The sequence below is a fragment of the Corticium candelabrum genome, chromosome 7 (genome assembly GCF_963422355.1).
Source record: "Corticium candelabrum chromosome 7, ooCorCand1.1, whole genome shotgun sequence".
In the NCBI taxonomy this organism is placed as follows: Eukaryota; Metazoa; Porifera; class Homoscleromorpha; order Homosclerophorida; family Plakinidae; genus Corticium; species Corticium candelabrum.
In genome coordinates this window covers 8,394,969-8,408,932 of record NC_085091.1, presented here as the reverse complement: position 1 = coordinate 8,408,932, position 13,964 = coordinate 8,394,969, and the positions used below count along the sequence as shown (strand labels likewise).

At 38.6% G+C, this 13,964-nt stretch overlaps 5 protein-coding genes across 7 annotated transcripts; 3 read left to right on the top strand and 2 right to left on the bottom strand.

The window, feature by feature from the left end:
- Window positions 1-27: 27 nt before the first annotated feature.
- Window positions 28-1,633, top strand: LOC134182224 (xyloside xylosyltransferase 1-like). Its single transcript, XM_062649606.1, has 3 exons — window positions 28-118; window positions 196-274; window positions 594-1,633. The coding sequence occupies exons 1-3, from the start codon at window positions 52-54 to the stop codon at window positions 1,546-1,548; spliced, it is 1,101 nt and encodes a 366-aa protein (XP_062505590.1). The 5' UTR covers window positions 28-51; the 3' UTR covers window positions 1,549-1,633.
- Window positions 1,634-2,595: 962 nt separating this feature from the next.
- On the bottom strand, window positions 2,596-4,463 carry LOC134182242 (mitochondrial inner membrane protease ATP23 homolog). Of its 2 annotated transcripts, none has more exons than XM_062649623.1 (6): window positions 4,325-4,463; window positions 4,203-4,248; window positions 4,050-4,131; window positions 3,129-3,263; window positions 2,987-3,073; window positions 2,596-2,797 (listed from the first exon to the last, which is right to left on the bottom strand). In XM_062649623.1, the coding sequence occupies exons 1-6, from the start codon at window positions 4,431-4,433 to the stop codon at window positions 2,660-2,662; spliced, it is 597 nt and encodes a 198-aa protein (XP_062505607.1). In that variant the 5' UTR covers window positions 4,434-4,463; the 3' UTR covers window positions 2,596-2,659. The 2 variants fall into 2 exon arrangements, with proteins under 2 accessions (XP_062505607.1, XP_062505608.1); XM_062649624.1 differs by having other exon boundaries at window positions 4,207-4,248; window positions 4,325-4,419.
- Window positions 4,464-4,533: 70 nt separating this feature from the next.
- On the top strand, window positions 4,534-5,889 carry LOC134182291 (xyloside xylosyltransferase 1-like). The gene has a single exon (XM_062649686.1). The coding sequence runs from the start codon at window positions 4,544-4,546 to the stop codon at window positions 5,813-5,815; it is 1,272 nt and encodes a 423-aa protein (XP_062505670.1). The 5' UTR covers window positions 4,534-4,543; the 3' UTR covers window positions 5,816-5,889.
- Window positions 5,890-6,307: 418 nt separating this feature from the next.
- LOC134182222 (dol-P-Man:Man(5)GlcNAc(2)-PP-Dol alpha-1,3-mannosyltransferase-like) lies at window positions 6,308-11,405 on the bottom strand. 2 transcript variants are annotated; one of them, XM_062649604.1, is made up of 9 exons: window positions 11,110-11,405; window positions 10,926-11,025; window positions 10,215-10,362; window positions 8,122-8,282; window positions 7,943-8,063; window positions 7,671-7,876; window positions 7,419-7,465; window positions 7,226-7,361; window positions 6,308-6,697 (listed from the first exon to the last, which is right to left on the bottom strand). In XM_062649604.1, exons 1-9 carry the CDS (start codon window positions 11,255-11,257, stop codon window positions 6,544-6,546), a joined length of 1,221 nt encoding a protein of 406 aa, XP_062505588.1. In that variant the 5' UTR covers window positions 11,258-11,405; the 3' UTR covers window positions 6,308-6,543. The 2 variants fall into 2 exon arrangements, with proteins under 2 accessions (XP_062505588.1, XP_062505589.1); XM_062649605.1 differs by having other exon boundaries at window positions 10,926-11,019; window positions 11,110-11,200.
- A 494-nt stretch (window positions 11,406-11,899) lies between these two features.
- On the top strand, window positions 11,900-13,956 carry LOC134181964 (uncharacterized). Its single transcript, XM_062649263.1, has 3 exons — window positions 11,900-12,824; window positions 12,887-13,152; window positions 13,340-13,956. Exons 1-3 carry the CDS (start codon window positions 11,912-11,914, stop codon window positions 13,754-13,756), a joined length of 1,596 nt encoding a protein of 531 aa, XP_062505247.1. The 5' UTR covers window positions 11,900-11,911; the 3' UTR covers window positions 13,757-13,956.
- The last annotated feature ends 8 nt before the right edge of the window (window positions 13,957-13,964 follow it).

The window sequence follows — 13,964 nt, the reverse complement described above, 5'->3', positions numbered from 1 at the left end:
AAGCTAGCTGCGCTGCAATCTAAGATCCCGGATAAACATCTAAATACCAACATGTCTTGGCAAGTGGCGTTAGTTTTATTGTCATTGGGTGCTTTATCAATCGTTTGTCATTCTAACTGTGAGATTCTGATCGTTATTCATTCTGTAACGTCTATTGCTATGGTCATGAGTTATTTCTTTTTCTTCTTGTTGTAGATACCACCTCTGATGGTGAAGAAGTTCTCGAAAGCATGTGGGAATACTCTGCAGCACATGGGGAAACTAATGAATTAGTGTGAGATCTTTGTGTAGTTGTAATTCAGTTGAATCTTAGGCATGTACCCAGGCAAATATCTAGGTATCACGAGCCAGTTCTAGGTTTTTCATTCCAAGTGGCAGGTTGTGTTGTTGTTTGGGATTGAATTTAGTTAGTAGCGTGTGGGTGTGTCATTGGCGTGAGATACTATATTTTAGTATGGCATCTCCTTTTATCAGATCTTTGATAATCATTAATTTGCAGTATTGTTTTCCATCAATAATCGAGCATACCTGTCAGTCTCTTTTATGTGTGTAGACTTTGAGAAAATCATTATATTGCTAATTTGTGTCTGTAGTTACCCTAATGAGAGTGATGACGAGATAAGTGATGATGTGGACAAACAGAAAGGCGGCAAACCACATGAACATGTTATTCACATGTATTTTGCTCTAACTAATATGAATGCCAACAGAGAGCAGCTGTTTCTTCGCTATGCAAATTCACTGCTCAGACATACACAGTCACATCTTCAAATACATGCTGTGGTTGATGCAGGTGGGAAGCAGGCTGTCAGTAAAATTATAATTGACAGTAAGAGTGAACGAGGACTTGTTGTTGATGTCCAGTTCTATGATGTCAATGAAATGGCCAAACAGGTTGAGGCCATAGTTGACTCTCTCCGGGAACACTTCAGTGCTGGACAACGTTCACATTATCATAACCCAATTTTCTTCCTTCCAGCTTTGCTTCACCGCCTCCTCCCAGAGTCTGTAAAGAAAGTGATAGTACTGGACACTGACATGGAGTTTCGTGCAGACATCTCATCTCTTCATGGTTTGTTTGACAGTTTTTCTGAACACCATATTATGGGCTTGGCATACGATCAACAGCCTGTTTATCGACACATTTTGCACATGTACAGAAGAGAGCATCCTGGTACTCATGTTGGAGCTCCACCACCTAATGGTCTAGCAGGATTCAACAGTGGATGTGTTTTAATGGATTTAGAGAAAATGAGAGGATCTGAACTATACAACAAGGCTTTACAAGGAGAGTATGTGAAGAGTCTGGCTGACAAATTTTACTTTCAAGGCCATTTGGGTGATCAGGATTTCTATTCATTGCTGAGTATGGAGCATGATGATATGTTCTATATTCTGCCTTGCACATGGAATAGACAATTGTGTACATGGTGGAAAGATCATGGATATGGAGATGTATTTGATGAATACAACAAATGTGAAGGAAAGGTAAATCTTTATCATGGCAACTGTAATACACCTATACCACAAGATGATGAGGTAATGTAGCTGGCAAGTTGCTGCTGGACAGCACCATTGCCTCCTTTTAGCTGTCAAGCTGATGAAATTTTATGAATCAAAGCAATTTAGCACACGTGTGATCATCAGAGTGCACTAGTCCTTGATTGTTGCTGTTTTATAATACTAGTGTATAGACGACATTGCCAAATATATTAATGGAGCACGTGTGTAATTCTTTGAGTACACATCAGACCCTTGTAGCAACTCTAATAAGGACAGACCTTGTTTAGTTTGCTCAGTGTCTCAATCCCATGGGTTCACCAAGTGCCACGTGCTGTCCTATTGCATAGTACTCATATACTGTAAATCCAGAAATTTTCGTACTCATAAAATTTTAGTTATTATCATGCAGATACCTGGTTGTACTAAAATAACATGAATACTAAAATCTATAGATAGATGCACTTGAATTCGGCTACAGTACAGTACCGATGTCCTGTACTAAAGTAACATGTGTACAAACTACTTCATGGGCAGCAGTACTAGAATTTATGAGTATGAAAATTTCTGCATTTACAGATTCCTCATAAGAATTACCAATACCACACTGCGTGCACACATGCGCCAACACAACTAGACAACAATGATGCTCACTATGGGTTTCAGGAAGGCAGAATGTCTTTTCCCAAGGATGAGCAATCACGGTATTTGTAATATAATCAATGTTTAATTAACGAATGGTCACCATAGACAACGTCAACCATATAACAAAATTGGCATAACTACTGGCCTAACGAACCTCACTTTGCTAACATCCTAAATCGGTTTGTTGTGAGAGTGAAATTAAGAGCTTCAACTACATAATCATTGGTTGGTGAAGATACACATGAAACAGACAGTGATCGACTCCCCCACTCTACCAGTCAAGCTGGTGAAAGTCACAGAAGTGCACCCCAGAATAAAGAAAGAAGAAGAGCTTCCACCATGTAACATTATGTTGTCAAATACAATATTTGAACAATCAGGAATACAATACCAACTAAGCCAGTCAAGAGGTCATCTGGATTTTCAATTGTTGCATAAAATGCATCAGTATGCTGTTATCTTCATAAATAGTATTGAAAACTGTAACTCTGCCAACAATTTATGGTACATACAGTCATGGTGGTACATGTTCAAATGGTTCTGTATTGTAGAAACAACTTGCAAACACACTGTCAACAACATTTTCAGCCTCGCTTTTTTCTATGTCTTTGACACATAAAATTGAGTTGACCGCTCTTTCACGCACACAAGCCTGAAAACGAATTTGAGACAAGCAGATAAAATCAACAGCCATTTAAGCTAATCAAACACTAAAGTACACTAACTGTGTGGCTAGCATGAAAGCAAGCAAACTGTAAATACAAGTGACCAAACATATTCATACAAGTACAATACAGATCCTATTTCAAACATCCTTAAATAAATGCAATCTGTCTCTCACCTGTTGGTGTTTCTTCCATCCAAACTTAAATCTGCCAAAGTTTTCTTTCCAGAAAAAACAGTCTCCACTAAGGTTAGCAGCTCTAATCTATAAAACTATGTTCTTGAAACAGATACACTGCACACAAAAGATAATTGCTGACTTCAGAACAGGCTAGATGCTTGACATCACTAAAGTTTGTGTTGTATCGACAGAAGTCATATGCATGGATCAGCTCATGGGTTAACACTTCACTCATGCATGTTTCCGAGTAGATGGTGTTTTCACATAAAACTATCTGCATAATACACATACATATACCCAATAAAAACAGGACTAACATCTTTATACAAACACTAGATAGTCATATATCAATCACAGTCAGTTCATTAGACCAATTATTCCTCGCCTGATCGTCTAGCAGTGCAACCTCTGTGCCATTTAGAAAGATACGTAGTTCCAAAACTCAGTGCAGTTTCATTTAGAGTAAATTCAGCAATTCTGATTAAGTTAACAAAAAAGCAACCTGACACTTGCAAATCTCTCAAATCCAAAGACGAACTCCCTAAGATCATGCAAGCATCGTGTGCTGACAACCTGACAGAGGTCGTTGCTCATAGAAGTAAGAAGGAGCTATAGACCTGCACAAACTCAGTCCTCTACAAATGGCTGTTCTTCTGCCTTTCAGATGGTTTAGACTCTTCAAGATTGGCTAATCATGAGCCCCAAAAAATTTGACAACCAATAGAATACAACATGTCACCACTGTTACAACCTGCTAGTATGAACATATTCTATATATACTTTGTATATATATATATATATATATATATATATATATATATATATATATATATATATATATATATATATGCACTAGTACTGTTGATCATTTCTAAGTTCTGCTAGCACTACTGCACATTAAATTGACCAACTGCTTTATTAACCAAGTCAGTGTACATGATAAATCCATGTAAATGTCAGAAGGAAACAACAACCAACCACATTTATCTATTTATTTAATCACATCAATTTTTACTTAGTAAATCTGCAAGTTCTGAGTCACTGTACACATGCAGTCTACCTGCTGTCGACGATGATCAAATCCTCCAAGCACTCTTCCAGAACAAGGTTCACAAACAAGATGTCTCTTCATGTTTACTTCACTGAAACACATACACACCTGCTTATAGTTGGCAATTAATTTCTAGGGAATTCACATCTAGAGCACACTGACCAACCCAACTTCTTCATTTCCTCCAACATGAAACGTACGTATGAAGCTGAAATTATTAATAAACAAGTAGTCAATACTTTAGAGTAGATCTAGAGAGACTGCATATGCATGTCTCAACTGACACGCTGTGATGGCCTTGTTTCTCCATTTCAAACATCTTTGATGCAGCTTAGGATCAGATTCGACGTCTCCGTTTCGAGCAGGATAATTTTCGCTTTCAACTACACTCATTGTACTGCTAAATGAACTAAAAATATGATATCAATATTAATTGTAGATTCTACGCATGCGTAGCATCCGGTCCGGTAATCGAGGCAAGGGTGCGCCACAGAGTGTTCGTGATGCATCGCAGATGGTGGTGCTTGGTTTTGCGCAGCCCTCGTGTAGTAATATGTACAGTCCTTCTAGTTTCGCTTGTAGCATTGTCTGTCTATATGATTAGAGAAGACAACGTGAGAGAGAGCGAGAAAACGCCGAAGAGAGTATTGAGTAACAATGAGCAGCAACTGGAAGCAAAGAAAACTAATCAGGACGCTAAGCACGTTGTGGAATTGGAGAAAGGAAAGATAAGCTTGCTTTCAGATGACTCGAAAGCAAGAGAACAAGCTCACATGGCCAAACAACATGACAGATCTCGAGAGAGGGAAGACGTCAGTAGAGAAAGGGAAGATGTCAGTAGAGAGAAAAACAACGTTCATGCTGCCAAGCCAGAGACTAAGACAGAAAATCGCGGTTCTGTTATTAACATCTACTTTGCTCTGACGTCGGTCAATTTTAATAGAAATGAGTTGTTCAGTCGATTTTGTAAGTCGCTGTTGAGACACACACGATCTCATCTTCGTATTCATGCTGTTGTAGACAAGAGTGGTCAAAATGCTGTTAGACAGTCCATTCCAACTGGTACAACAGAGTGGGGATCTACAACTGATGTCCAGCTCTATAACGTTGACGATGTTTCAAAGCAGGCAGCACCACTTATTGAATCTCTACGTGATCATTTCAGTGCTGGGCAACGGTCCTACTACCATGACTCCATCTTTTTCTTACCAGTTGCTTTGCATCATGTTCTTTCTGATTCCATCAAGAAAATCATTGTTCTTGATACCGACATGGAATTTCGAGCAGATATTGCGTCTCTCTATGCATTGTTTGAGCAATTCACTCCTTCAAACATAATGGGTTTAGCCCACGAGCAACAACCTGTATACCGACATGTGTTCTATATGCATCGTCAGGACAACCCAGGTACATTAGTAGGAGCTCCACCACCTAATGGTCTGACTGGCTTTAACAGTGGTTGTGTTCTGATGGATCTGGATAAAATGCGTCAGTCTGATCTCTATAAACAGGCCATACAAGGGGCCATGGTAAAGTCTTTGGCTGAAAAGTATCAGTTCAAAGGGCATCTTGGAGATCAGGATTTCTATTCATTGCTAAGTCTAGACCATTCAGAAATATTCTATGTTCTTTCATGCACGTGGAATCGGCAGCTATGTGTTTGGTGGAGGGATCATGGATACAAAAATGTATTTGATGAATACCATAACTGTACAGGAAACGTGAGCCTTTATCATGGTAACTGTAACACTCCTATACCACCAGAGAATGGGTGATGATTCTAACGTACTACACAAAAGTGTAAAACAAATAATTTAATCCAGGAGATATGTTTAATAAACTTTCAGTGACAGTCAAGAGGTACCAGTCTATTATGTAGATACACCACACACATTCATGTTTGTAACTTGATTTCCTGACTTGTCCCTTAAAATGTTCTAAGCAGCCACGTGCACGCACACACACACACACCACACACACACACACACACACACACACACACACACACACACACACACACACACACACACACACACACACAGGCGGGTGTGTACAAAATCGCTCTGTCTCCCTGGTCTAAGCTCATTTGGCTGGCCCAGGTTTTTTAATCGATCTGCTTGCAAAAGGGTAAACTCAGGAGGTGCCTGACTACTGCGGGTCGTACATGTACAGATGGCTGCAGTGCCCTACTAAGGAATATTTGGGGCTACACTAAATTAGCAACAATCATGAACGACAACTTGTGACGCCAACTGTAGTGTTGCACCAGAAATTCCAAAATTCTTACGGCTGATTTCAAGTCACACTTGGTTGCAGCTAGACATACTGTACTGTACTGTACTGTACTGTACTGTCACCAAGCAAGGACCAGATGCTGGAGTCAGTATTGGATGTACATTCCATCATTTCGATGTTTAGTGACAAAGCAAAAGAGCAGCTTTGAGATATCTTGTAGCAGTAGCTATTTATAATAGCACATGTACAAATCACAATCAATTCAGTTTCAAACATCTTTGTCTGCAGTTGGTGGTGACTTTGCAGAACCAATCCACAAAGCAATAAGGAGGACAGCATGACACACCTGCAGTGTCACTGAACTAAGTACAGTCGAAGGAAATGTATTCCAACACATCTCAATAATTCCAAGAATCAATAACCTAACAATAACAAATAATATAAATACATATCTATGCAATAACTTAATTAATTAACATTTCACACCAATGGAGAACAATCTAAAATGAATAAATTATCTACAACATCCATTATAGTACCTCCTGCCCATTTTCATTAACTAAATTTTGCACCACCCGCTACACTACCAAAACACTCCAATCAAAGTCAATCTGTTATGGTACAGTGTCCTGTTCAGTGTATTCAGATAGGATCTTTCATCGATAGAGTCAGTCAACCAACCAATGTCTTATAATTGTGTACTAGCATTTTTCACACAATTCTACTCATTGTGCGCTAATTTGGAATCAAAACCCAAACACATGCAAACACCTCAAGTTTTAGAAAGTAAAGCAGCCTACACATAGATTTTAGACAGTTGAAGTCCAAACAAGCAACCCTAACAGTAGAACATACCTAAGACTCTTATCGTTGCAAGTCTTAAAACCAAACAATCTTTAAGATCAGAATCATTCCATTGCCACAAATTAATTAAGATTCTAAGGTCTTACTTCCAAACTGGAGAAAATGTTGTGAGCCACAGAAGATACGGAAGAGTGTGGTAATACCAGACATAAAACTGGTAATGAAGAGATCGTGCAAAGCACATGCCTATAAAGTTGCTTGTAAACATAAGAGTTGCAATTCCTATAAATTGTCAAAATCAGTTAGTCACATAAAAGAAATAAATTAAGATGAGGATACTTTGACAAGACAGCACACCAGACGAATGGCCCTTCAGCACATTCTTCCTAGAAACAATTAAGCATCCTATAATCTAAATCCTTGTTAAAATAATCCTTCCTACTCATCTGTGTGTCATATACATACTGTACATCACAAATCGTCTGTATGTCCACTCCTCCATCCATCTGTCTGTCTTGTACATTCAACAGTCTCTCTTTGTCCACCACTAATAGTGTAACAATACAATAACGTAAAAGTTCTTCTCCCTACATTTGCCACTTATTCCAAGCAAACAGAGCGAGTGAACTGAGATGTAACACCAAAAGTGTAATGTGGAAACCGCGATGAAGGAATGCATCTTCCCAAAGAAATCGTAAGTTGACAGTCCATTCATATTTAAATTGCCTCCCCAGTTCAAAAGATTGATTAATGTAACCAACAGGATTTTCATACAAAAAAGGAATGGCAAGAACCACCTGCATATGAGACAATTTAGAGATTACTAGTAATAATTAACACTAAATCAAAAATTCATCAATGACCTGTGTAGCAGCACAAATGAGCAAGTTTTTCATAGTGCCCATCCAGCCACAAGCTTCAAGAAGAAGAAGAAACAAACCAGGAGCAAACAACAAAATATTCATCTTTACAGATACTGCAAAACTAAAATCCATGCATTTACAACAACATTTTCAATCATCCAAGAGCTGCACCGTCAGACCTGAATATGAGGCATCCCACAGACCACTTGTGATTGAAAAAGAAAATAATAGAAAAGTAGAGTAGCAAGATAGCAACAGGATCATTGAAGCATCGTAAAATGAAGATAGAATGAACACGATATGAAAATAGACACATAAATACCAAGACATATGGAGGTGCCTGCACATAAAAACACAAAGACATTAGATACACTCAATAACATCATTACTTTGCTATTAAATACTGCTTTTTGTCAAGCGATTCTTTACATAAATCTGCTTTCAAAAGTTAATTGAGTAGAGTGCCAGTTATCCAAATGCTCTGGTTATCCAGACAGCTAATACATGTAACACCATAAAATCATCACGTGGCGACAATTTGTGGCACAAAATCAAAATTACAAAATCAAAGTTATGGTGGTGACAAAGTCAGTAAATTCTTGCATAAATCAAGTTGATGATGAAAGCAACTTTCCAGTCTTTCTGTGATCGATAACTGCAAATATCTATATGCTACACATGTAATGATAGCCCTTCATACCACTTACTTCAAATTTGTTATCCATGCACTCTCCAGTCCCAACCTGTTGAGATAAGTGGCACTCTACTGTAGTTCTATAATTAGTCTCTACCCTTCAGAAAGTCTAAAGTTTTACTCTACACATGTCTACCAATGCCCTGTCCTTCAAACAAAACATAACAAAAAAAGTAAAAACAAAAATCTCTTTGAAATCTAGCTATGTCTCTTACGATTCCATTGACAGCAAAAATTTCCATACCAACATCCTTTCAGCAAACAAAGTTGGTATGATATACTTAGAATATGAAAAAGACTATAGCCAAACGTCATTATTCTAACCATGTTTGTCCGGCTGGTTTCTGTCGAACAAAAGTGACCATCAGATGATCGGTAACAAATACACAGTGACCATGTAAATTGTTTCACGTGCACATGTACTGTACCTTCATCAGAAAGTGAGAGTGCCAAATTATTGGGTGTTGAAATAACAAGGTCTAACTCTAACATAATTTCAAATCCCAATATATCAAAAAAAGGTACAAGAAGTGGCAAAAAATTGTAAGGTTGTTAAACGTCAACAACTGGTTACTGGTAAGACATAAACTAATAGCTAGAGCACTGTAAAATGAACAAAACAAGCTCACTGCACTTTTGTTTGACCCAGCTGTACAGACTACACAATACGATAGAGGGCAGAATACAAGGTAAAAATTTTGGTCATCAATAAATTTGGACATCATGCCCTAGTAAAAGACATTGACCTGACATTGTATATTTTGGGCATCTATCTTATTTGACTTCATAATCCTTTCTTGTAATTATCGACATCAACATTCAGTTTAATTTCTTTATTTGTTGCATCATATTCATTAATGTATTTATTTGCTACCAAAATATAAAATATCAGGCACACAGCAAGCAAACAGAAAGTGGTCCGGCCTAACGTGCGCTAACAAAGCATGGCATTGTCAATAATTAGAGCACGTTAAATCAAATGACCAATTGTCTGGCTAATAATCAATTAACATCTATTTAATAAACTAAAGTTTGAGACTATCTAGATCTCGTCAACAATTGCAAATTGTACAGTTTGCATGTACGTAACGTAAGCTGTTTTTACTGAATAGACCTCTGGTAAATGTTCATTCTAGAAAAAGTGGTCTAACGACAACCGGCTCCTACAACCCTGATATTGTTCTGTTGCATTGCAATTGGTATTGATCATGATGATGACGGGTTAAAGTAATGACATGAACTGATAAAGATACAAGCAAGCTAAATCTATTAATTATTGCATGGATCCGATGGTAAGGAATCAATGAGCTACCCAAAGTCTAGACGTGAATAAGTTGTTTGTTGAACACGTGCTCTTGATCATGTAGGTATGTCCAATCAAAGTAAAATTGTGGTCAGTCATGAACAGCGTTGGTAGGTCAATCACCGATAACCGACCGTTATATTCCATTCTGCGATATGATGTTGTAGATAGTAGAGAGCAAATAATTAATTTGTTACAACAGAGGGTCACATCATATTCGTAGAAGCTAGCTGACTAAAAGCTCACACTGTTTGGTTTCTATCGTCAACACTTACCTTTGCTAATTTGTGGTAAATATAAATGATTTCCATCAAGGTCAGCAGATAGAGTATTGCAAATATGTATTGAGCTAGACGTATGTTGGTGCCATGAGATGTGATGAAATAAAAAATGCTGTAAATATACACAAACCCAGCCGGATAGCTACAAACACAAAACCCGTCAGCTAACTATTAAGTTTATAACTACCGTAGCTATTACATAAGTATACCGTTCACACTAAGTGCAGTCACAATCAATCTACATTGATATCAGTCTTACCATGTAATCACAATATTCTAAATAGCTTCCCTTAACCTACGTTGGCTACAACAGGTGTTCACATTTACATACACAAATATCTGAGTATCGCACTTTGCTAATATTCTATCATTTAATGATACATTTTCCTAAACATTATCTATATTCTTAAACATTGTCACTGTGTTTCAAAGTTGCATGGTACTATTATGTTATTGTGATGTGCGTCAATATCCATTAGTACTGCATGCCCTTTGAGTCTTGGTGTGACAACATGCCCTTACAGTCTTAGTGTGATACAACTACATCATTCATTCATTCATTCATTCGTTCAATGAAGAATCTATCTTAATTGCTAAGTTGAGTACACTTATCAAAATTTTGTATCCAAAATATTTTATTTCACTAAATTTAAATTTAATTAATAACTAAATTTTGTAGGAGCAATTTTGTAGCCCATGCCATACACAAGAGGTCCTGTGTCTCCTTTCAGTTCAGTGTAATTCCAAGTGCCGTTTATAAAGCCTTCCACTTCCTGCATGTAAGCAACCCAGTCAATTTCTGTGTCTGGACAAAACAGATAATTAGGTGTAACGTCTTTCTCACCGTTGCTACTAATAGACGGTCTATCTACCACGACAGGCTACTCACACTTAACATAGCGAATAATGAGTACATTGAAGACAATCTCAACCATCAGTAAAAGACATCCCAGAGTCGCTATTTGTTGTACGTCCATCAACAGTCGTTTCAGAGCTGATATAGATTTGTGAAGAAACTGCATGCTGGCATCCATCATCTCAAATCTTGTGTGCAAGAGTGCAAAAGCTACAATACAACTGCAATGAATAAAAATAACGGCAATGTACTGCAATCCACCGAATTGGTAGGTGTGTCTGAGCTCTCAACTATCAAAGCCCAGATAATTTCTGGATGAGCACACGTGACAGCCTCGTACCCAAGCCCTCTGTGCGCAGAGGGTAACAACTCATTAATTAAAATGCAAATCTCATATAAAAACAAACTTATTTCTGTTAAAATTAATGTTTAATCAATATTGCCAGCACAATGATAAGTCAATTAATTAATGATCTTTGCATAAATAAATTTCAATTATTTTTCGACCAGCGTTGCATAGAAAATACTCTTATTACACCAAGAAATACTAAGAGGCTAAGTAGTAAAAGTTGCATGTAAAATAATACTTAGTTATCTGGGGTAGACCAAATTACTAGGTGTGGGCTTTCAGACAAATTATTTTAATTAATTACGGTCTCATAAAAATTTATCAAAAGTTGATAAAAAATACTTCAGAATTCTTTGACACTTTAGCATACAACTGGATCTTGCATACAGTACAGTTGTAACAGTTGCAGCAGACCACGTGATTATAGAGGCATGAGTAGATGCTAAATGAGTGAATATCATTACATACTCGAATTGTATAACTTTGATGATGCTTTGTTCCTGGTTAGCGTACTTTTGCTTTTGTGTTTTGACGGCTGTTGGCATACAGTTTCATCAACAGTCGAACTCGCAAAATGACGAAATCGAGTTTGAGCCTATGACCATGCCTACCGGTGTTGTTCCTCCACCTCCTTCCCATATGTCCTCACAGTCTTCTGCTCTTCCACTTCAGATCAATGGCATATTTCCAAGCCTGGCTGTATCTGCCGAAAGTGCTCCTCACCGCAGTGAATGTGGCGTCGGCGCTCTCATGCCATGGGCAGATCGTCTCTACATGGTCACGTATTTGTCGGTTCCACACGCCGGTGCTGGCACAGGTTTGTACGAAATCGCTTCTAACTTTACTATGACCAAAATTGCCGATCACAACTCTACTTATGCTAACCGATTGCTTCACCCTCATTCCAATCAAATCATAATTGGAGCTTGGTTGATTGACGCCCGTCGAAACGTAAGAGTATTTAACGATCTTCTGAACGTCAGAGTTGGCGGAATGGCAATGCATCTACAAGATCCTGAAAACAAAGTCTACATGCTGGGAATGGATGGACCGTTGTGGGAATGCGACGTTTACCTTCTCAACTGCACACAAATATTTGATTTGGTGAAAACTTTAAACATTCCAAAAGATCAAGGAGAACAACCGCATTTCAAAGCAGCTCACACAATGAACAATCGTTTAGTTGTGGCTAGTAACACATTTGAAGAAGAAGACTTTCTCAAGTCGCAACATGGCGGAAGGCTGGCTGAATGGGAAGGACCAGGACATGAATGGAAAATACTGGAAACGACAGCATTTGTAGAGGTAGCTGGAAGAGGAAATTTCGGTCGCGTGATATACGCTGTAGGCTGGGATACTGCTTCTGTCATTCTCAAAGTTTTTGTTGGTGAGAGTAAAGGTATGCTTTGTCTTTAGTTCTTTCCTAAATAATTACCTTTAGCATAACGTGTTTTCAATTAGCGGCTCCTGCATTAACTAACGAATGGCAGACCTATCGATTGCCAAAAGCCAGTCATGCATATGATCATCTATGGCAAACTGAATGGCCGCGCATCCGTGAAGTGGAGACAGAGAGATATCTACTGGACGTTCATGGCCAATTCTATGAGTTGTCTCCCTTGGGATGGGCCAGCAGCACGTGGGGACTTCGCCCAGTCTGCAGGCATCTTAGAATGATTCCAGACTTCACGTCATTTCGTGGACTTTTTGTCCTTGGCGGAAACGAGGTGATCAGTAAAGTAGAAACTGTCTGTCGAGACTGACTGTGGTACCGGTACCGCATTTGGTCTATGAGCAATAGGCGACTGTTAATTATTACGAATGCGGAGTGGGCTTCCCATGCAACTACGTATATGCATGCATTGTAAATCTTAATTAAAGCATCTGCACTACGTTAACTTCTTTTGTCTATAGGTTTCTTCTATTTTCGACAACAACCTGGTGACTGGTCAGTCTCAGTCTGGACTCTACTTCGGAAAGACAGACGACTTGTGGAGCTTTGGCAAACCTCAGGGATGGGGAGGTCCGTGGAGATATACCAACGTAACCGCCACACTGCCTTCAGATCCTTACCTAATGACAGGGTTTGATAAGAAAGTTCTTCATTTGTCGACTCATGAAACGGCTGCCGCTGTTGCTGTTACAGTCCAGATTGATTTCACGGGAATCGCAGGACATGTGCACGAGGCTTGGAACAATTACACTACAATTGTACTGACAGCTACGGTACCGTACGCATATCACGTATTTCCTGATGGATTCAGTGCTCACTGGATGCGAGTTGTAGCTAATCAGTCATGCACTGCAACAGCCTACCTGCACTACACGTAATGGACGCGTCAACTAGCAAACCATCATATAGCTATCATTGTAGCATTACTGTTGCTTGCTGTTAGACCGTAGCCTTCAACTCGTGCATGAACTTAAATTTGGCACAACATGCACAACATAGTTTTGTATATGTATCTTATTGCTGTCACCAAGTACATACACGTTGTGAAATACATCAATAGCATAATACGCACCCTACTTTACCTGC